Source organism: Eleutherodactylus coqui, chromosome 4 (genome assembly GCF_035609145.1).
Source record: "Eleutherodactylus coqui strain aEleCoq1 chromosome 4, aEleCoq1.hap1, whole genome shotgun sequence".
NCBI lineage: Eukaryota > Metazoa > Chordata > Amphibia > Anura > Eleutherodactylidae > Eleutherodactylus > Eleutherodactylus coqui.
The window spans coordinates 85,803,090-85,827,103 of record NC_089840.1 but is presented as its reverse complement, the minus strand read 5'-3'; the positions used below and the strand labels follow the sequence as shown (position 1 = coordinate 85,827,103).

The following is a 24,014-nucleotide window of genomic DNA, read 5'->3' as shown; positions in this document are numbered from 1 at the left end:
AATTTCCCTGCGGACGTGAGGCGTTTATATAGCAAAACCCCCTCACATCGCCTTGGGGAAGTAGCGATCCTCCGCCGTGAGTGTCCCCCATTGTTTCCAAGGGTGAGACCTTGCATTGCATGCACCTATGGTAGCGCGCTGTGCGGTCCTGCCGTGTGCCCCATTGAAAACAATGGGCTCTGTAATGTGAGGGCGCATCCAAAGATATGGCATGCGCAATCTTTTTCCAATATCGCAATGCACAAAGAAAAAATAAATAAAATGGCTCGTGTGTATGACTATGCAAAAAAATGGGGTTCATCTTCGTGTGAGATTTGAAATATTGCGTGTGAATCTGGGCCGTGTGAAGCTGGCCGTATCGTTCGATTGTGACCATTTACATTTAACGGTTATCGTTCATTGCTCGTTTGTACAATAATCGTTCTGTGTAACAGCGCCTTTCGGCAGACATGACAGTGGTGCTGACTGACTGATTTGGGACTTTTTCCCATAAGCTGCTTATGACTTTCCACAGACACTATCGCCTCAGTGATGTCGGTGGGCGGAGCCTCTCTAGGCCCCGCCCTTCTCTCCTCTCAACCTTCCCGCCTTCTCCCGCTCCCGCACTCATCCCGGCAGTACGTGGCTGTAGGAGCGCACACCATGGAGACCGCACTGTGCAGGCCCGCCGTCCTGCTGCTTCTCTGCGGCGCTATCATCCAGGCGCTCGCCTCTCAGGAAGACAAGGAGCAAGCTCGGGCCGGAAGAGCGGGGCAGGACGGAGAGTGCCACTTCTACGCCGGAGGGCAGGTGTACCCCGGGGAGGCCACCCGAGTGCCGGTCACCGACCACTCCCTGCATCTCAGCAAGGCAAAAAGTGGGTGCTCAGCGCAGAGGAGCCGGGAGACTCCGCCGCATGCCGCCGCCTCCCAGCTGCTGCGCTGTACTTATCCTATTGGTGCAGATGCTCCTGCTACTTCACACTTAAAGGCGCCGTGCCCTTTACTGAGGAGCTCGTGTGATTTGTAGGTGCATGTTAGCCAGTCCTTGCATCATGGAGCCTGTGCTGTGTGTATGTAATAGAAATATATATATATATATCACACACATCTCCTTGAAATATGAGTTCAATTCCGCAGCTGAGCCTCCCATATAAAACAACCAGTCCTCCCCACTTAGGTGCGGGTTCAGCCACTGCAGAATTTCCGTGGACATTCCGTTGCGGAATGTCGAACGATTTCACCATGTGAAGATACCCAAAGGGCGACCTTACACGGAGCTGTTCAGTGTAATCGCGGCTGACGATTGAACGATAATTAGTTTGGTTATAGTTTTCTGTCTGCCACGATTGTAAAGTCGTTCCTGATCGCTGGCACGGTCCTATGAAAGACCGATGATCGAGCGAATGTTGAAGAATTTTAATCCCATTTTCTGCGTGTGTAAATTTACTGCATTTTAAGGCACGTGACTGATCACTTGCAAACCTACAATTGTGTGCGTTTCACCAGAAAATTTTTATTTTTTTATTTTTTTTTAATAGTGTTAATCGAAAAATTGCACTTTGACGTGCGTCTGAGTTTTTTTTCTCTTCTGCAGGCTCCCATAGGAAATAACGGGTGATTGTTAAACTAGACTCGCTGCGGACGAGGACAGGCTGTGGTTTTTCTCGAGGACAGGCTGTGGTTTTTCTCGAGGACAGGCTGTGGTTTTTCTATCTCAGGCTGTTAGTCTGGGAGAAAAATGGCTCCTGTGAATGAACAGTTTAATGAATGTGTTCTTTTTATGTGCGAGTTCCGTCCGTAGCGCAATTGGACGGAACTTGCGCATGAAAATCGCCCATGTGAATACGCCTTAGAGGCTTCCTCCATATTCCATGCGTATTTGCACCGGCCTATTTCTGTCCGTAATGGGCACCAAAATAGGACATGCTGCATGTTTTTTTCATACATCTAAAAATTATGTGAAAACAATCAGCACGTGTGAATGAGCCCCTTGAAATCATTGGGTTCTATTCCCTGCGTAATACACCTGTGTGAACGAGGGGTTATTCTGCATTTTGAGAGACTGTACTGTATAATGAAACGGTGCGTTTCATGACGGGGTCATGGCTTAGAATGGATGTCCGCTACCCACAGAACTCTGGATGAGCATAAACTAGATATAATGTAACTTCCCTAAAGTACTAAAAGTGCGTATTGTTTTGGACTTTCCCCTGGCTAGGGAATAAGGAAATGGTGTAATTGTTGATGAATCCAATGGTTGCGGCCCTTTTTAGGCTGCCTGTCCACGGGCAGGTTTGAATTGCGTAACCCGCAGCGATAATCCAGCAGCGGGTTACGCAGGGAAAGCTCTGGAGAGTGCTTCCACCCCCCGTCTACTATCGGAGAGTCATTGCGATTCTCCGCTTCCGGTCGGCAAATCGCAGCATTCTGTGATTCTCTGTGGTCAGCCTATCTGTCAGATAGGCTGACAGCGGAGATCCGTCTGCTGGCTCCTGCTCCAGAGCGTTGCTATCCCGCGGTGGGATACCACTACGCCCGTGGACAGGCAGCCTCACTCTGTATTCATTTTTAGCAGGTCTAAAAGCCATTGCTCGTTTACACGTTGTTGCATGTAATCGTTTAGTCGTTCACTGCATAATAAATTTGAACGACTAATGAACAAAATCTAAAGGCCTGTATAAACTGCACGAGTAAACTCCATCATCTTCGCTTCTGTGAACGTTTTTCCGTCTGTGTAAAGAGAGCCTTAGTAGAGGCCTATGGGAATCCTCTCGCAGGGCAGTGGCTTTTACAAACCCGAGGTGTTCCTCGTTTGTTTAGCTTGAGCGTTATGACTGTTGACACCGGTCTGCAGTTAAGGACACGTAATGCAAAACAGTTTGTTCTGGCTGACGAGCGGTGCTCGCTGCCCCTTCAGGCTGTGTATGGGTGAGCACATATTTAATAGATTTCCTTCGCATGGCCATATCATTAGTCAATAAGTCTGAAACATTTTACTAGAACTGCTCCTGAACCCATTTTTGTCACTATATATTCGACCATAAAGAACTATAAGAATAATATATACAATGTATATAATAAAAAGGTTTGTCCTCTTGAACCATGTGCAAGAGGGCAAAGTAAGTATTTTAATTTATTTTTTTTTTTGTTGTAATTTTTATTTTTTCTCAATCAAAAGTAGAATATGCCAGCACTTTGTGATTGATTGAGGGTCTGACTGCCAGGACCCCGCTAATTCTAAATGAGGGGGATGAGAAAAACCCTTTTATTTTCCACTTTATACGTAGAACATATAGACGTCCTGAACACGACCGGGTCGGATTCCGAAATCTGTATCCTGCATCGGAATCCAACCTGTGCCTGGTCGGTGACCTCCGCATGCCTGTTTTCTTATTTCTTCTGTACTGCGGGTGGTTTGGCTGGCGAGCCGTCGGACATGCGCAGTACAGATTCTCCCGCACCGTCGCTAGGCAATGACCCAGGTCCCGAAAAAGGTTTTTATTAGAATAGCCTAATCGGATAGATAGATATGCAATTTTTATCCACGAGTGTGAAGGAAAAATTGAAAATACATGCCTTTCAATGCCCAGGTTTTACCGCAGAAAGTCTGTGCGTACGCTGATCACGGAATGCATAATACAAATCGGGTCATGTGAGCCAAGCCTAATAGATGTGACTGCCTTTTGTCATCCATTACTCTTGGAAGAACCCTTTTTCTCTTTAAGGTTGATCCACGATTTTACTGTGATATTTAACCTTGTATGAAATATTTCTGTTTTTAGTTTCCAAGCCAGCTCCATACTGGGAGGGAACTGCAGTCATCAACGGAGAATTCAAAGAACTGAAAATCACAGATTACAAGGGGAAATATTTAGTTTTCTTCTTCTATCCTCTTGATTTGTAAGTATCTAATTTTGTAATAGGAGTACATAAGCCATTGTAACATTCAGTGTACATAATGGGGGTCTGTGGTGTGTGCATCCATGTTTCAGCAAACATACACATGGTGTAACCGCACACTAAGGCTGGGTTCACACGAGACGGATTTGCTGCAGAATGTCTGCAGGGAAATTCCGCACACTGCTTCTAATCCCGGGATTAGCCAGCAAAGTGGATGGGATTTTGCAAAAATCTCGTCCACATGCTGCGGCCAATCAGTTGCGGACAAACTGTGTAGAAATTAAATTCGCAGCATGTCAATTTTTTTTTTCAATGGGGAGAGAGGGCCACAGCCGAAATGCAGGTGGCAAAGTCACTCCAAAACCCGCAGCTGCAGTTTTCCAGTGGAATTCTCGTGGATTTTCGGTGCGGCCAACCTGCGAGAATTCCGCTGGAAATCCGTCCCATGTGAACCCCGTCCAATAGTGCCATAATTTAATGCCAACAGTAAATGCATGAAATTGAATTGTGATACTGCTCAACATACTTTGTAAATTTAAGTTCTTGGTGCACATTGTGATGCAATAGTGTGAGACCATCTGCATTGACAAGGCGACACCCAGCAGACGGGAACTCCACATTCAAACCTGCCTCTCTTTAGGCCCATAGCCCCCAAATAAATGAGGGCAGGCTAATTATAATGCTTTGAACAAATGGGGGCAGGTATATTTTTGCTTTCAGCCACTTTAAGGTATCCTGTACCTATTTCTGTTTCATTTTGGATGTGCTGTCTAATTCCTTTTGCATTAGAGTGAATTCAGGTCTAGGTTACTGTTTTAGATTACCATGTTTTCCGGATTACAAGATGCACTCATGAGCAAGAATAAAAATGGTGCTAAAAAGTGCCTGCATCTTATGATCTGAAGTCTGGAGGGTCTAATAATACCTTGACCACTTCCATAATAATTGTCAGAGCACTAATAAACCGCTCTGCACCACCCTGCAGAACTGTGTGGCTTTCCAGTTCTCTCTCTTCAGACCGGACACTGACCTATCAGATCAGTTCTTGCAGGAGAGGAGGCTTACAGGGGAGCATGTGCGAGAGACTGGCCTCCCGTTGAGCTGGTCACCCTAATCTTGACAGTCAGACCAAGCCCTCATGTCCATAGCAGGCGCAGATTCTGCATGAGGAATCCAGCTCGGAAGCCGCCGGCGACCCTGCGTACCTGCCCGTGTCTTCTTTATTCTGTACTCCAGACGTGCCGGCTTGCACTTATGTGCAGTACGGATTTTTTTTTTTTTCTAAATTTCCTGCTCTTCCCGCAGAATCCGTTGCCCGTTCACCACGTCCATTGCGGACGGGCTGCAGGTCGGACGGCTTCCATTGACTTCAATGTGAGCCGCCCATGCGGGAACCAGAGTAAAACGGAGCATGCTGCATTTGTTTATTTTTTTCTCAATTGGTTTCCGCTGCTGTGCATGAAGAATCGCTTTGCCGTAGCATGCTATGGAGTGTGATTGCTGCAAAATCTGGAGGCGGACGCCCACTCCGGATTCCGCAGCAAAGATCTGCCTGTGTGCATGAGGCACAGGTAGAGCAGTGATGAAGATTGTTGTGGTCTGATGGACTTTTCTGACATCACTATCGTATAACCAGCATGGGAGGAGTTGATCCAGGCAGCATGTGAACAGGAGAAAAATGTTTTTTCTCTGGGCACTAGTATACTGATCATTAAAAACAATAAGATGTGTTCAGCCAAGATGTGTGTGTCAATACGTACTGTATGTATATATGTGAACACTGCATGCGGCATATCTCTGTGTGCATGCTTGCAGAACAATTAGCCATTCAACAAGAGCGGCTTCAGTCCTGCTCGACCTTCTGCCATCCTGTTACTACAGGTTCATGTGAAAGGCCATCCTGTGATATTACAGTTTCCCTGCAGTGAAAATGTCAAGCTTGCTATGGCTTCTCCCAGGAAGTTCACTTCATTCATCTAATGCACTACTTTTATAACTTCAAATCTATATTATGCTGTAGATCAGGAGTGCTGAACAGTTCTTGGTGTGAGACCCGTCATATCATACTGTCTTACCATAAGGCCGGCTGCACACGGCCGTGACGGGCTCCACCGCGAAATATTCCGCGGCGAAGCCCGTCACGGCGCCTCCCCAGAGACCCCATACTTACCAGCGGATCCAGCGTTCTGGGTCCTGCATGACGCTTCGACGTGACGCGCCGCAGTGTCATGTGACACGCCGGCCACGTCACAAGACATGCCTACAGCGTCATATGACGCGGTGGGCGGAGAGGCGATTTCACTTTCTTCCGCTGTGCTACAGCGGAAGATAGCGTGAGCGGACGGCTTCCATTAACTGCAATGGAAGCCGGCCGCGCGTACACCCGCGGCAAATAGAGCATGCCGCGGGTGAGAACGGGAGATTTCATGGTGCGGAATTCCGCGATGGAATTCCGCACCGTGAGCATTGAGCTATTAGGTTCAATAGAACCTAATAGCTGCGGGCAACGCGGCGGAAATCCGTCCGTGGGAAGGAGGCCTAAGGGGTCACAATACGGTTTTAAGTTGCTTAAAGTGCTAATAGCACACTCATATTATATTAACCCCTTAACGACCGGGCCATAGTGTTTTTACGTCCTGCAGCTGCAGGACGTGTATGGAGGGAGGTAACGGCGCTATCTCCCTCCATATAGCGCGGGCGTCAGCTGTTTATTACAGCTGACACCCGCGGGCAATAGCCGCGGTCGGCTGAGCGCGGCTATTAACCCTTTAAATGCCGCTGTCAATTCTGACAGCGGCATTTAAATCCCCCGAACGCTGTTTGGGGGGTCCCGCACGCGCCCCCCCTCCCCCCCAGGGATGCCTTAGCAGACTGCCTATCAAGCCATCCACACAGGGTGGCTTGAAAGACTGCCTGTAAAAAAGCAGTATGACGTAATGCTATAGCATTACGTCATACTGCAGGAGCGATCAAAGCATCGCATGTTAAAGTCCCCCAGGGGGACTTCAAAGTAATGTAAAAAAAATAATCAATAGTTTTTTAAATTGTAAAAAAAAAAGTTATAAAAGTTTAAATCACCCCCCCTTTTGCCATACCTATTATTAAAAAATCTAAATCATAAAATAAAAATATGTATTTGGTATCGCCGCGTCCGTAAAAGTCCGATCTATCAAAGTAGTGCATTATTTTTCCCACACGGTGAACGTCGTCCGAAAAAAAAAAAATTAAGAACGCCAGAAATACACTTTTCCCCATGACATCATGACAGCATACGCTGGAGGTTGCTCACCTGCTGACCTGAAGGGACAGGAAGAGGCAGAATATAAAAAGCACCTCCCCTCCACCAACACCAGTGTTTTTCCTGTCCCTTCAGGACAGCAGCGGCAGAACTCCAGCAACGCTGTCCCATGCCGGAGGAGGACTTACCGGCGAAGCGGCGGCGTGGATCTTTCGGGCAGCCCCGGCAAACCCAGTGGGAAGGACCCCATCTGGGAGCTTTCCGGGGACTGCGTGGGCCGGGGCCCAAGTACGGGTTGCCGGCACCACTGCGGCCGTCATTTCGGGCGGCGGCCGCCATCTCTGGTGGGCCGGGGTCCAAGTACGGGCTGCCGGCACCACTGCGGCCGTCATTGCGGCGGCGGCCGCCATCTCCGGGTCCAGGGCCGACAGGAGCGCTCCAGGGGGCGTGGCTTCGGATACAGCGCGGTGACGTCGGACGCTCCGCAAAGGGGGCGTGGCCTGGCGCGGCCGGCGCCAAATTCAAAAATCCGCTGCCCCTGCATCAGCTGGTGGTGTTTCTCCACGCTAAGGAACGATCCTAAGCACAGGAAGCGTTCCTGCAAGGCGCAAGATGTCGACCAGAGAGGACCCAGAGACCCTCCTAACTGTAAGTGGTCCAGTGGACCAACCTACACCTGCACTACATACACTTCCCCACTAACAGAGTTTCCCTTGTCTTACAGGACAGGGATACTCAAAAACCAAGGGAGGCTAGACGCAAGAGTAAAAAATGTCCAGTATGTCTAACCAAACTTGACGACTCCTGCACCAAAACGCTATGCGCTACCTGCTCCGCGAAAATTATGCAGGGGGAAAAAACTTCCCTTATGGCCGAAATTCGGTCAGTCGTCCGAGAAGAAGTGCAGTCCTCCCTCTCGGACCTCCAACCTGGGCCTTCCGGGGTTACACGCAGGTCGGTTCCGGCGGTGTCTGAGTCTGACTCCGACATAGCGGAAAATGTGGATTTTGACGGGGAAGTGACGCAGGAGGACAAGAAATATCTTTTCTCTACCGCGGACATGGATCAACTGCTAAAAGCAGTACGCAGGACCATGCAGGTGGAGGAAGACGTGCAGCAACCCCGCACAGTCCAGGAGGATATGTTCGCGGGGTTACTCCCGCAACAAAAATCTTCATTCCCCGTAAACGCCACACTCAAGCAGCTGATTCTAAATGAGTGGGAGAGCGTGGATCAGGCTCCGCTAATCCCCAGGGAATTTAAAGAACGCCTGTTATTTCCGGGAGATGAAGTGTCCTTTTTGGACGAGATACCTAAAGTCGATACTGCAATTGCCATGGTATCCAGAAAGTCCGGGTTGCCCTTTGAGGATACATCCCACTTAAAGGACCCGTTGGACCATAAGGTGGACACATCCATGCGTAAAGCCTGGTCCACCTCCGGTCTCATCATGAAAGCTAACATCGCGGCCACTTCCGTGGCTCGTTCCATGGCAATCTGGTTGGACCAATTCGCAGCCCTAGTCGACCAAAAAGCCCCTAGGGAGGAGTTCGCAAGCGGCATCCCTCTGCTGCGAATGGCAACAGGGTTCCTGGCAGATGCTTCGATGGAAACAGTCCGCCTCGGAGCCCGCATGGCAGCCCTATCGAACACCGCCAGAAGGGCAGTGTGGGTGAAAGAGTGGTCAGGGGACGCTGCGTCCAAAAATAGGCTATGTACCCTACCGTTCCGGGGCGGGCGTATATTCGGACCAGACCTGGATCGTCTGCTGGAGAAAGCAGCTGACAAGAGTCACGGACTGCCTGCCACCAGACCACCCAAGAGACCCTTCACCCCTCATCCCTCGTCTACGTACGCCGGGAAGGGAAAGACCGGAAGATGGTCTTATCCAAAGGGCGGAAGGGGTAAGACTTTAACTTTTGTCCCTCAGCCCATACTTTCGGGCCCGGTAGGGGGTAGACTGGCTCGCTATTCCAATAGCTGGCGTAGTATTACAACTAATGAGTGGGTACTGCACCTAGTGGCGGAGGGGTACAGGATCGAGCTACTATCCCGCCCCCCGGACAGGTTTATGATAACCCCAACCCAGTCTCCAGGCCTAGAACAGGCTCTGTTGGAGGGCATACGGAACCTACAGGGTCTCGGCGCGATTATCCCAGTCCCTAAGAAGGAACAGGGAAAAGGCTTCTATTCCCCCCTCTTTCTGGTTCCCAAACCAGACGGCTCCCACCGCACCATTATCAATTTAAAACAACTGAATAAATTCATTGAATATAGGAGATTCAAAATGGAAACCATTAGAACTGCAACTCCTTTAATTGCCAGGGATAACGTAATGGCTACAATAGACCTTAAGGATGCCTATTTTCATATCCCTATTTACGCCAACTCACAAAAATTCCTGAGGTTTGCGCTGAGGGTGGAGGGGGAAATCCGCCACTTCCAGTTCGTCTGCCTACCATTTGGAATCTCCTCGGCTCCGCGAATTTTTTCCAAGGTCGTGATGGAAATGGTGGCCTTCTTACGAAACCAGGGTGTCATGATCATCCCCTACTTAGACGACTTCCTGTTGGTGGCAGATTCCCCATCTACTCTGAGATCACACTTGGAGTCCACATTGCAGTTATTTAAGGAGCTTGGCTGGATTGTTAACGAGTCAAAATCCAACATGGAGCCAGAAACCAGGAAGAAATTCCTGGGTGTCATTCTGGATTCCAGTCTACAAAATTCGTCCCTTCCTCCCCTAAGAAAACATCTTATCATAGAAGAATGTTCCAACCTATATAAAAAACATAGGGTAACGATAAGAGACGCAATGCGGATCCTGGGACTAATGACTTCGTGCATCGGCGTGGTCCCCTGGGCCCAATTCCACAGTCGCGGACTCCAGTCACTAATTCTCCGGAATTGGGACAAGTTGCAGGCTTCGCTTGATCAGACAATCCCTATTTCTGCGGAAGCCAGAGCTTCTCTCCGTTGGTGGGTGTCGTCGGACAACCTGTCTCAGGCATCCGATTGGAATTTGGACCCGGCCGTAATAATCACGACCGATGCCAGCGCCAAAGGGTGGGGGGCCCACTTTGAAGGCGGTTATGTACAGGGGGCCTGGGACGTTCACGAGAAAGCTAGCTCATCGAACTTTAGGGAGCTTAAAGCTGTATGGAAATCCCTGCGTAGCCTGCAAACACGATTAGTGGCGAAACATGTGAGGATCTTCTCAGACAATATGACAACAGTATCACTCATTCGCCACCAGGGTACCACCAGGAATCCTCCACTACAACGACTGGCGGGGCGGATCCTTCAATGGGCGGAAGGCACAACAAAGTCCCTATCGGCCTTTCATATAAGAGGAGCCGAGAACTCAGCCGCGGACTTTTTAAGCAGAAGGAAAGTGGACCCAGGAGAGTGGGAACTCCATCCAGAGGTGTTCAGCCTTCTTGTGGAGAAGTGGGGGGTACCAGAAGTAGACCTCTTTGCGTCAAGCGCAAACACCAAATGCCGGCTTTTCTTTTCCAGAGGCGCAGAGAAACAGGCCCTAGGCACGGACGCTCTCTCTCACCCCTGGGATTGGGACCTAGCGTATGCCTTTCCCCCTCTACCACTAATCCCGCTTCTGCTAAGGAAATTACTGCAGTCAACCCTAACACTAATTTTTGTAGCACCATATTGGCCCAAAAGACCGTGGTTCCCCCTCCTGAGATCCCTGTCAGTGGGAGAGCCCTTCCACCTTCCAACAAGACCGGACCTACTGTCGCAGGGCCCTCTTCTTTACCCGGAAGTTCACAAGTTCAGGCTTACGGCCTGGAGCTTGAGCGGGTAAAGTTCCTAGGAAAGGGTCTTTCCCCTAAGGTTATTTCCACCATTAGCGAGAGCCTTAAACCCTCGACACACAAAATCTACTCCAAAGTCTGGAAAAAATTTTCGGAGTGGTTAGGCCAGGACATCCAGCAGCTGGATCAGCCAGACGTCCGGAAAATCTTAGATTTTCTCCAGGCGGGCCTGGATAAAGGTTTGAGTCCGAATACACTCAAAGTCCAAATTGCGGCCTTGGGGGCATTCTTCGATCTCGCGCTGGCGGAGCACAGGTGGATTAGGAGATTTCTTAGAGGGGCGAGCAGATTACATCCATTCACACGGCCCACGGCACCACCCTGGGATCTAACCATAGTCCTTCAGGCCTTATGCGACCCCCCATTTGAACCGATTACGGATCTATCCATCGCCTGGCTGACATACAAGGTAGCCCTGCTTGTGGCAGTTACGTCAGCCAGACGCGTGGGGGAAATCCAGGCCCTCTCACGAAGGGCCCCATATATGACTATCCACCCGGATAAAATTGTTTTTTCTTTAGACCCATCCTTCCAGCCTAAAGTATTGTCAGATTTCCACAGGGGCCAACCAATAGTTATTCCAGCCTTTTGCCAAAATTTCAAAAATGCAAAAGAACAAAAGCTCCATAATATAGACGTCAAAAGAGCGGTACTAGCGTACCTCGAGGCAACAGAAAGTTTCAGGAAGTCTGACAAACTTTTCGTTCAATTTCAGGGGCAGGCCAAAGGAAAGGCCGCTTCTAAAGATGCGATCGCCAGGTGGCTCAGGAGAGCCATCCAGGAGGCTTACAAGGCCAAGGGCATCCCCCCTCCAGAAGGATTGAAGGCCCACTCAACGAGAGCGGTGGCATCCTCTTGGGCGGAGAGAGCGCACGCATCGATTGAGCAAATCTGTAACGCAGCCACATGGACTTCAGGCCATACTTTCATTAAACATTATAGGCTGGACTTTAAATATAGCCAGGACGCATCCTTCGGTAGGAAGGTGCTCCAAGCCGTAATCCCTCCCTAAAAAGCCCATGCCACTTATTTGGTATTCCTCCAGCGTATGCTGTCATGATGTCATGGGGAAAAGGGGAATTTTTTCTTACCGATAATTCCCTTTCTGGAAGACATCATGACAGCATACGGGCTTTTTTCCCCCCCTTACCAACATGGTTACCCTAGTTTGTCCAACACATGAGGTAATGTGTATGCTTTAACTTTGTTTTCTGAGGTGTGTGATGTCAATAAAAACACACCTTCTGGTTAAGTAACTGGTCACTGTGGTCATTTGGAACGCACTGGTGTTGGTGGAGGGGAGGTGCTTTTTATATTCTGCCTCTTCCTGTCCCTTCAGGTCAGCAGGTGAGCAACCTCCAGCGTATGCTGTCATGATGTCTTCCAGAAAGGGAATTATCGGTAAGAAAAAATTCCCCTTTTTTAGATACCCTGTCTCCTAGAAAAAACGCAATAAAAAGCGATCAAAAAGTCACATGTATTCCAAATTGATACTATCGGAAACTACAGGACATCCCGCAAAAATTGAGCCCTTGCTCAACTACGTCGACGGAAAAAAAAAAAAGGTATTGCGCGCACAAAATGACCACAGAAAGTAATTGAAAAAAATTAAATATCTTGAAAAAAATACAAGTACTACAGCAAAAACAATACTATATAAGTTTGGTATCGTAGTAATCATACTGACCCATAGAATAAAAATATCAGGTCGTTTTTGTTGCAGTTTGTGCGTCGTAGAAACAGGACGCACCGAAAGATGGTGGAATGCCGGTTTTTTTTCCATTTCTCTCCGCTAAGAATTTTTAAAAAGTTTTTCAGTACATTATATGGTACAATAAATAGTGCCATTGAAAAATACAACTCATCCCGCAAAAAACAAGCCCTCATACAGCGACGTCGATGGATAAATAAAGGAGCTGCGATTTTTTAAAAGGGAGTAGGAAAAAACAAAAATGGAAAAAAGCAAAAAGCTCCGTCACTAAGGGGTTAATAACACTACTTTGGGGATGCATATATGAAACATATATTTGAGTTTTTAGGTTTTGCAATTTTTCTTTTTTTGCAAGAGACTAATGCAAAATAGTGAACATATCCTTAACTGCAATAAGTTGCAAACACAAATAATAGAATATGTTCTAAACAGGGCCATATGGAACACAAATGCTAGTGAGCACACTGGACGGGAACATATGAAATGCAGATAACGGAACCTTACAGGGCTCAGATTATTACCTACAGGGCCCACACTTCCATTTTATGCAGTAACTGATGCACCTAACAAGCAAATTAAATGGCCAAACCATGTGTGTGTTAAATACAAAATAGGGAGCCTAAGGCCGGCTGCACACGAATGAGTCTTGATTTTGTATGCAGGAGCCCGCAGAGGAATCTAGCTCTGTCCCCGGCCAGCAGCCCTGCGTACCTGTCGTTTCTGTAATGCGGATGACAGCCGACGTTCGCTGCCAGACATGCGCAGTACAGATTTTTCTTTTTTTAATGTTTTTGTTTCTTCCCGCCATGACGTGAGTACCCACAGCCTATCCACTATGTCAATTGCAGATAGGCTGTGGGTCGGACAGCTTCCATTGAATTCAATGGAGGTCGTCTGCACGGATTCCGCACAAAAATAGAATCTGTTTTAAATCTGCTCGCGGAAATCGCAATTACTATCCGCGCATCTGAGCGGACATGCAAAACTCCTATCTCTTCAATAAACACGGATAACCTTTTGACAGTTTAAGCAGGGGCATCTTTAGAAACCTATTAATGTCATGGTGATAGGTTTTCTCTTAAAGGGAACCTAATCCTAGGACGTTGGTTCCATTTTCTAATAAAGCCAAGCAAACGCCTTAAATTCACTGTCAGTCAAATACTAACTGAATTGCACAGTGGAACGATGTTTAAAAAGTAAGATCTCAATTAATAGAATTGAATACGAATGTCACAATTTTATGCATTACAATTGGGGTGAGCAATGTCTTGCTGCTCATGTCACTTGTAGATGCCATTTCTTCTTGTTGCCACTGTAAATTATACTTAATGCGTAGCGCAGCAGAGAGGACATGGCAATATAGCGCTCAATTTCCTTTTTAGCCAATTACAAGATGAGCTGGGATTTTTATCATGTGATACTTTTACTATAGCATATTACCATATTAATATAATATATTACACAACAGAATACTGGAATTTCTGTCTTCAGGTAGAAGTTGTCTGGCCAGCATGTAAGACTTTGATGGGTCAGGTGTCCAGATATAGATATATATACACATACACACCCCAAGCTATTATTGTTTCAATGGATGTTGACAGATTCTGTGTAAACTGGATGAAAGATCAATTTATCTCCTTTTTTTTTTGTGCAAAGACTTTAACCTTTTAGGGCCGGTTCACATGGTGTATTTTTGATAGGATTCCACACAGGAATCTGCATCAAATGTAGTTGAATGTTATAGAAATCTGTGCCATAGTTCATACGGTACAGATCTTAAAATGTGTTGCAAAAAAAATTGACCAGTAGAAGATGTTGTAGTGTGACTGCATGTGTATTTGACCAATTCAATGCGGCTAAATCTGCATGCAAATCAACGTCAGAACAAGATTTCTGCTGTGTATTAATCTCCAATTATGCCAGAAAAATCTGACCATGTGGAGATGCCCTTAGGCTTCTTTTGCACACCAAAAGTGAGGGAAAAGTGACCCCCCCCTCCCCCCCCCCCCTTTTTTTTTTCTTAATATAAATAATATCTCATTTACTTGCAGCAAAAATCTGGCCACAGCGGGTTTTTTTTTTTTTTTTTTTTGTCGAAAATACACTGCAAAAAATGTCTGTTTTCTGTAAAACGCTGTGTGTGAAGGCATACTAAAGAGGGTTTTCTCCTCATCTAATCCTACTTTGTCTCTTATTTCTCCCCAGCACTTTTGTTTGCCCGACTGAAATCATCGCCTTCGGGGACCGCATAGAAGAATTTAAATCTATAAATACAGAAGTTGTAGCATGCTCTGTGGATTCCCAATTCACACACTTGGCATGGTTTGTGTCCCTGTGGATTGTTTGTATGTTGCTAACTCAACTATAGTCCATAATTGTGCTATAATATTAAAGCGGTTCAGCTGTGGTTTTCAACCCTTTCTGTGAGAGATATTGGCATATTATGAGATTGATCTACTTACTAATTAGAATGTAACCGGTTTCCCAATTCTACCTCAGCAGCCCTTTACTTGCTCACATATAGGCAGTGAAGATGCATGCTGGGAAATACAAGGTGCTGAGCATTATGTATAAAATAGTCACTTTAATAGGTCTGTAGAAGGTCATAACTGTAAATGGATGCCATAGGTTACTGCTGTAAGGAATACTGTCTACGACAGATTCAGGAATTCCTCCTTTTCCAATTAGGCTTTATTCAGTCTTCCTATAACAATAACTTTGTCACAGAATGAACGGAGAGCTTGCTTATAGGGAAAACATGTTCTGCACAGGTTGCATATTCAAAGATTATATTGTGAACACACAACTTTGAAACACTAAGAAAATTAATATGATGACATTGCTATTGTAACAACTTAAGTGTCGCAATCTGGCAAATGCAAAAATTCCGAATTCGTTGCATTTCTCATGATTTCCGGAATGTGGCATTTGTGCGTCTCAACGCGGCTGCTTTCTTTTCCATTAGGTTCTGATGTTGTGTAGCTACACTGCAATCTTTGGCCGCGTGGCCTTTGTGACGACTAAAGCCTCCCTGTAGCCCAAGCCTTAGGGTTCCTGGCCACAAGCGATGCGGGATACGCTGCAAGAGTACCGCAATTAAAAACAAAAAAGTGATTGCGGATTTCCACGCTCTCCATTAATGCTATAATAATGAAGACCTTCCGCGACATATATCCGTGAAAAATAGAACATGCCGCGTTTTTCCGCTCACGGAAATCCGTGATATGAGCATTGGCAAGCAGAAAGCTATTAAGTTCAATAGAACCTCATAGCTGCGGAATTCACGCTCGTTTTTCTGCAGCAGGAAACATGCAGCGATTACGTCCTTGGGCATTTCCCCTTATGACTGCTTTACACTTAATTTACAGCTCTGGAGAGGGCATATTTAGTATACTGCATCAGTCTCTGGACTTTATCTTAGGGTTGTAAAAAAATTTTTATTTTTTTTTAACCAGCTTTGAGGCGGAGCAAAAATATTTAAAGAATAGAATTTGTTGCTAAATATCTAGAAATGTTATATAGATTTGGTATGTAATTGTTGCTAAAGTATTTAGAAATGTTATGTTTATATCACAGGATTAATACGCCACGGAAGCAAGGTGGGCTTGGACCAATGAAAATTCCTCTCCTTGCTGATTTGACTCATCAGATTGCAAAAGACTATGGTGTATACTTGGAGGACCAAGGTCACACACTCAGGTTTGTATTCATAAATGTTAGAGCCCATTCACATTGGTGTATTTTTTTCTCTCTGCTGTTCATGTAGTCCCATGAGCAGCACGTGGCCCCCATTGTAGTCCATAAAGCTATTCATACGGCTGCTTTTTCACACAGATGGATGGTCCATGTGCAAAAAAAAGCGCTGCATGTCCTTTTCAGTGAAAGCAGATGAGAATAGAACGTGCAATGTGCATGGTTCGTGCAGATCAGACAGCACACGGACGGATGGCTGTGCCGATCATGTGCTGCCTGATACGTTTGATTTGGGTGCAAGATGCACATGCATGTGTAAATAAGCCTTTAAGGTCCTCAACAACTTCTGAATAAAGACATTTTAGGTACGGAAAATCGAAAGTTTTGTATTCCCCCCCCCCCCTCCCCCCCCTATCGCTAATATGCATTTATAATGTAAACCCCCCTCATATATTGCAAAAAAACTGTACGTGGTGATGGGGGGAGGGAGGGTGGAGGTCACTTTTGGATTCAGCAACCTTGAAAACATAAAATTTTACCTAAAATATTCCATGCAGCCGAATTTTTTCTTTTTTTTTCTTTTGCAGACCGGTTATTAATCAGAAAGGCGTTCAAACAAACAAAACTGAACAATTGTTCAGTTGAAACACGAGCCGACCAACAAGAATTATGCGCTTCTTGTTCGTCCAGTTTCATCCGGCATAAAAATTGATGCTGACTCTTGCATTTATTGTGCAGTATACGCACTGATTGTTAAGTGTTTCTCTTAGAAATGTGAAGGAACAATACCTTTGTAGCGCCACCTATGGGAAGGCAACATTCCTGCAAGTCAATATTACTCATTAAACATGTCTTGTGACAAAGACTGGGAGTTGTAAGCCAAAGCCAGAAACCATACAGAGACAGCTGTTTCAGGGGCTAGTGAGAAGCTTCCATACTTGGGTCAGGAAGGGTATTGTTGCTCAGTAAGGCTACTTAAACACGGGTAAGAATGATAGGTAGCAATCTTCTGGCGCGCCTTTCAGGCGTCTTGGAGGATCGGCAAGTGTTTCTCATTTTTGATGGGAAACCTTGAAGCACACTCGCGTGTGATGTGTTTTATTCTCCTGTTGAGAAAATTGGGCGATGTGTTCCAAGGACAGCGAAAATATAGGAACGCTTGGTGTGGGAAAACATCGCTTATATATATGACTCAATTCAAAAGAATGGGGGTTCATATTCGCGTGAGTTTTGTGAGTCTCGTACAAGATTCTTGGCCATGTGAAACCGGCCTGAGGAGACTTGTAAGGCCATCCATGCTCCACTGGGTATTCGTCTGTCCATCCAGAGGAGCATGCATGGCCTTATAAGTCACCTCACAGACCACCAAGGTGCTCTCCTTAAGGAGAAACTTTACCCTTTCTGAGCTAGAAATGTGAAATGCTGAACGATTTGTGAAAGAGTCTTAGTCCAATGTGTACTGTATGCTAATGCCTACTGAGGACTCTGTCAATGGCATACGGTGCATGGTTCCGTTTCTATGCTTACAGCAGGGGAATTGAAATGAGTATAAACATAAAAACTACAGCTCTGAAATCACATCTGCAGCCATTTACTGATTACAGTAGTTGAGGGGGTTTTTCAGAAGTGACAGATTCTTTTCAAGACCTTTCGCACTCCAAAATGTAAATAAATTCCTTGTGGTCTGGGAGGGTGTATGATGCTTGGGAAAGGGATAAAAAAAAATAAAATGAAAGCCAAAATCTTTGGTCTTAAAAGGGTTAAGAAGTCACGACTTATATTTTATTTTTGGTACAACAGAGGACTTTTTATAATCGATGACAAGGGAGTTCTTCGTCAGATTACAATGAACGACCTTCCTGTTGGACGATCTGTAGATGAAACGCTTCGTCTTGTTCAAGCATTCCAATACACTGACAAACACGGAGAAGGTAAGTAAAGGTTACATCTATGCCTAGTCTATCTGTTGGTCTGCCAGTGTGGGTTATCAATGCAAAACTCACTTTTTTTTTAGTGGAGAATGAAGAGAATTAATGCCATCTTAAAAAGTGATGGCGTATCGCTATGATATTCTATCACTTTGTTATTGGTGGGGGTCTTAACTCTGGGACCACCACTGATCCTGAGAATGATCAGTATACATAGAAAAAAAAGCAGGGTCAGCAGTCTGAAGATTCTTTAGGGCTCCTGTCCACGAGCGAAGCGATATTCTGTGGCAGATCGCCGGAGCAGGGGAGAGCTGACTGCTCTCCGTGCTGAGACTATCTGACAGGCTCACCGTGGAGAATCGTGGCAAATTGCAGCATGCTGCCATTTAAATCCCGCTAGCAGAGAATCAATATGATTCTCTGCTTGTGGACAGCGGGGCTACGCTTTCCATAGTAGTCTGTGGAAAGCGTTCACTGTGTTCCCTGTGGCCGGATGATCGCTGTTGAAAACGCTGTGAAAAATCGCCCGTGGACAGGCAGCCTTATTCACATACGTATATGTTTCAGCTCATAATGAACTTTTCTCAAACAGTAACAAATTAACAGGAACTAAAACAATACTGATAATGCATGAATCAACACATGTATGAATCAACACATATGTATAAATAAAAATGAGTTCACATACAAATTACTTAGTCTCTTCTAGAGAACAAATGACATTAAAAATGCAATATATAAAGAATGGATCTGAGAGCAGCATGCAAAACGCCATGCAAAACGCCCATCTCGGCATCTTGAACCGCCTACTCGGCATGTCTGTACTGATTACATCACTAGCAGAGGTCCTTGGCCCAATGTGCAGAGAACAGCCGCTCCATCGTGGATAAGGGCAAATGCCAAATACATATTCTAAAGCACAAAGGCCAAAAAGAACATGACAATGTTGTTGAAACTTAACTTAAAAAGAGACAGGTTACCTCTAAATAATAAACCAAATGCAAGCAAACCACAGCAGAAACCCACATTTAATAAGGCAGATCACTCTGCAAATGTCATGCAAACGGATCCCCACAAACCAGAGGTATACATTACATATCAGTAGAACTGGAATCCACTGCAGGGATAAAAGGGAATCCTATAGGGATTGTAACAGCCAAAAAGTCTGCATATATAATTAATGCAGCCATTCTCTTAAAGGGCCCAAATCTAACAAATATTGCAACATAAGTATGATATACATATAATGCAACGGGGGGAAATCCATATCAGATGACATAAGAAATTATGTATTATCTGTTTTTTTGTTTTTATTTATTTTTATTTATTTTTTTTATGGGAGATATTAATTATAATCCTTTACTAAAAGATATAAAAAAATATAATTGTGCACTGACTCGCAATAACTGTATCTAAATAATGCAAGGAAGGCAGCTTTCGTGGTGCAACAAAATATCCAGACGGCTCTCCTTTATTCCTCAGAATCTCCTAACCACGACGTTTCGACTCCACTCAATGTGGGTCTGATCCCTTAGAAGGCGTGCATCGTTTCCACTCCACCCAATGTGGGATTTTAATGAGTGCTGCTAACTTTGACTTTTGTTTGGTATATCTGAATGTCAGTGGACAATATGTGGAAAGAAGGAATCTTCGCTATCTCATGTGTTTCATATAAGTAGAATATCTTATAAAATCTATATTGAGGCCATTAGGGAAGCGTATTAAGTCGACACATCCACTCAAGCTCTTAGTTTTAAATTTTGTAAGTCTTTTATGGCCTCTTTTTTTTTTTTTTTTTTTTATTTGTAACAGTATGTGATCAGGAATGGCACATTTCAGGTCACTAACATCATGGCCTTTATCAGCAAAATCCTTAGGAACAGGTAAATCAATTTTGTGAGTACGTATGGCAGACATCTTAGTGACGTTTGCCTTTCTTTTCAAATCTCTCTTGAAAAGGAATGGTGCGGCACTGCGCACCATCAGCCACTACCCATTCATGCAGGGACCTTCGGAACTCTTTCTCTGGATCGGTGGGAGTTCTAGCAGTCAGACTCTGATCTGAAACCCTTGCACAACACATAAAAAACACCTATGCTACTATTTAGATCATTTGGGAGGTACACTTTTTACTCTAAGTAAATTGAATGTTTTTTTTTTTGTTTTTTTTTGTAAAGCAAAAAACTTCCTTGCAAGAAATAAAGTGTCTTATGTCCACATGCTAATATCCATCCAGTTCATTCATACTGCTTTTTAAGTGCCATAACTCTTAACAAATGACATTTTTCCAAAACCAGACAATAAATGTAATTTGTTTTCTTTAGTTTGTCCCGCAGGGTGGAAGCCTGGTAGTGAGACAGTAAGTACATCATTTTTCTATGTAAATCATTCTTTAAAACATTGTTGAGTTACAATGCGTTTAGGCACATTTGAGAGAATTGCTGCGTGTCTGAGTATTAGTTGCAGTCTATTAGTAGTTTTTTTTTTTTTGTTTTTTTTTAAAAGGGTTTTTTCAAGAGTATCTTACTAATCATCTATTTTTAATATATACTGCCTATGCAAAATAAAAAAAAGCCTATCCTTCCCCATCCTACCTCTCTGTTCACTCCAATGGGTTTGTTTTACAAGCTGCAGAGTCAGCCTGTAAGCAGAACATTACAGGCTACTGCAGCCAATCACGAACTTCAGCACAGTTAACCCATCTGTGATTGGCTGCAGCAGCCTATGAAACAAAGGCTTGGTGGGATGAATGGGAAGGAGGTGCTGGAGCAGCAGAGAGCTGGGATGAACAAATTTAGGCCTTTAATTCTTTTTTTGGCACCATACTGTGTGTGTATAAAATGTATTTATACATACAATGTATGTATTTTTTTTTTTTACTCAAAAAGCGCCATTAAATCCATTTAGCCTATGATCTGTCAAATGCTTGGCCAACCACATTTCTGCTAGATGGTAAACTTGATCTGTATGATTGCCTAGCATTTCTAAATTCTCAGTGCCACCTTTATTTGGTTAACTTAGATCAGACCTGATGATGCTATGAAAGCTTGGTGGCCAAGACAGGATTTGTAAGTAGACCCAAATGGCACATAATTTTAGGTTTTGTTCACATCCTGTTTTCCTTCATCTGTGGTGGTTGCTCCAAGGACGTTCCAGCACATGAATGTATCTATAGGCCCACATATGCATACGGGCATATAGTGGGCCAATACGTGTTGACTTGAAATTTTTTTTTTCTATGTAAAGTGCTATCTGTTGTGCTTGCTTTTCTATGCAAGGGTTTTTTTATTTTTTTTTACTTCATACCGCACCGTGGGGTTCTTATAATGGGAGTCTGTGGTTAACCTATGCCTAAACAGTATATGCTGAATATTTAGATTGTATACATAGACAGAATCAAGAAACACGATGTGAGCAAAGCTTTAGGCTGGAATAAATTTTGGTCTGGCAATTATGCTGATTACGTACAGATGTCATGTGATCACACACGACCCAAAGGCAGTATGGCATCCAATGTACACAGGTAGTCATTATGTTCATATTGACTATTGTGGTCATAGGAAGATATGAGCTTATTGCTTAGGCTGTGTTCACAGCTGCTTTAGGCCTTTCAATGTCAGATCATTTTTAGAGCATAGAAACTAAATTAAACATTTCAGACCCCCACCCCCTCCCGTTTCCGCTATACCTGCTGTTTCCGCTATATGTCCAATTTTTTTTTTTTTTTTTAATGGAACAAATAGCGTGGCAGATTGCGCTATTTGTCCTATTACAAATCAGAACGGAAGCAAACTGTAAGCGCTTTTGTCGTGGAAATCCTTTGTGGAACCACGGCTTACTCAATTTGGAATGTTTACACCCTTCCATATTAATTCTGAATTGATAATGCGCATAAGAAGTTTTCACACTGACACAGGTTCAGCATGTATAAGCTTCCTCAATTCTACTTTAATGTTGGGCGCGTAGCCTCTTTTGAAGAGTTTAACATATGGGCAGGTCAAAAGATTACATAGATACAATGTATTGTTTAATTATTGGATAAGCATCTTGCAATTCTTCCATCCTCCGGTCATCTGTGATTGGCCATCAGGTGGTGGATTAGATGAGTGGGTTGTCTTGGCCCCACGTGTGGTTCCTTCGATATGATTGGAAGTTACATCATGAACTATAAATTGCATAAGTTTCCAGTAAAATTGCTTGGGTAATTACTGCGGTAGCTGTTTCAGACTGCGGTTATCTATGTCTGAGTTATACTGTCTTCCAAAGTTGCAAAACAGATGGAAAATGTAACGTGTTTATACTATATATTATCTTGTCAGCGTTTTGAGAACAGAAGTTTCATAAGAGGAAGTAGATACATTGGATACATGAAAGAAGGCATATCTATATTTGTATCAGTAATGGAAAAGTACTGGCATTTAGTATACAGAATAAAAACAGGTTCTTTGTCCATTACCAAAGGCCCACAGTCCAGAATATAGATATATTGGGTTTCCACTACACTTTCTGTAAACCCATGTAAATTAATGGGGGAAAAAATTGAAATGTTTAATTCAGTTTCTCTGCTCCAAAACCAGAGGAGACTGAAAGCCCTAATGCAGCTATCAACACAGCCTTGCTGCTTTTATGAGAATGCTTACTGTATATGGCTTACAGGTTAAACCTCCTAATGAATTGGCATGTAGTAGATTACCCAGCTGCTCCTGGTATGCAGTAGTCAGAGGTTTATCATACAAATCTGTCTGCGGAGCTCCTTTTACTGTAAGGGGAGGTTAGGACTCATTCAGCGACTGTGATTTCGGCACTTATTACGGCCGTATGACACGCGGTGAAGGGTGTTGATGAAAGTAAATAGACTTTCATTGATCCTTTCACTTTAGTTTGTAAACGCTGCAGGCAAAAGATTGCAGAATGCTCTTTCTCCGCATGAGCTCTATACTCTTGTGTGTAGAGTATGCAATACATTGCAATTGCTGCCCATATGCAATACACTGCATATGGGCAGCAATTCATACACAACCCAGCTATGAAACAGAGCGGAGAATAAAAAGTCCCACTCTGCATGACCAAGTGCATGAAATACGCGGTCATGCACAGTGCCGGTAAGACACTGCCGGACTACCGCAGCTTTTTATGGATACAGTCGTGTGTATGAGCCCTTGATCTGCACAGAGAGATGCCCCTTAAAATTTGCAACTATCCTATGCTGTCAATTTTCTGTCATTTTTTTTTTTTTTTTTCACTGGTCGGGGAAAAGAGCATGAATTTCTTCGTATTGACTTTTTTTTCCCCCTCTTCTTTCATAGATAATTCCTGACCCAGCTGGAAAACTGAAATATTTTGACAAACAACACTGATGTTTTGGTCTCCATCTGAATATGTACAGATCAGTACTTGTTAAAGCTGGTTGATTACATTCATTAAAATTCTATGAATTTTGTTACTATTGCTTTTTGCCTGCTTTAAAGGGTCACAATCTATATTAACTGGTTAATGAACACCTGATAATGTTTATACAGTAGATGTTAAGGGCACATCTTTTGATAGGCCTTACTATCGAGGGACTATAAAAGATGTCCGCACTGTGCATACTACACTTCAATGCATAGGCTGTTACCGTACTAACTTTCTGAGACATAGGGTTCTGATTGTAGATCAATAACGTTCGTTCCTGATAATTTTAACTCCTTTTTAGATGCGGCCATAGCGACTGTGGCATCTAAGGAGTTT

General features: G+C 44.5%; 1 protein-coding gene across 2 annotated transcripts; it reads left to right on the top strand.

The window, feature by feature from the left end:
* Positions 1-582: 582 nt before the first annotated feature.
* Positions 583-23,730, top strand: PRDX4 (peroxiredoxin 4). 2 transcript variants are annotated; one of them, XM_066599802.1, is made up of 8 exons: positions 583-856; positions 3,764-3,881; positions 14,869-14,985; positions 16,240-16,362; positions 18,157-18,287; positions 20,609-20,643; positions 21,306-21,352; positions 23,591-23,730. In XM_066599802.1, exons 1-8 carry the CDS (start codon positions 643-645, stop codon positions 23,592-23,594), a joined length of 789 nt encoding a protein of 262 aa, XP_066455899.1. In that variant the 5' UTR covers positions 583-642; the 3' UTR covers positions 23,595-23,730. The 2 variants fall into 2 exon arrangements, with proteins under 2 accessions (XP_066455899.1, XP_066455898.1); XM_066599801.1 differs by lacking the exon at positions 21,306-21,352 and having other exon boundaries at positions 584-856.
* The last annotated feature ends 284 nt before the right edge of the window (positions 23,731-24,014 follow it).

What these genes read in the sequence shown, in the direction of transcription:
- PRDX4 (XM_066599802.1), top strand. Translation starts at nt 643, where the DNA reads ATGGAGACCGCACTGTGCAGGCCCGCCGTCCTGCTGCTTCTCTGCGGC. An exon ending in TTCTTCTATCCTCTTGATTT is followed by an intron (nt 3,882 to 14,868) that starts GTAAGTATCTAA and finishes ATTTCTCCCCAG; the next exon opens with CACTTTTGTTTGCCCGACTG. An exon ending in CAATTCACACACTTGGCATG is followed by an intron (nt 14,986 to 16,239) that starts GTTTGTGTCCCT and finishes TTTATATCACAG; the next exon opens with GATTAATACGCCACGGAAGC.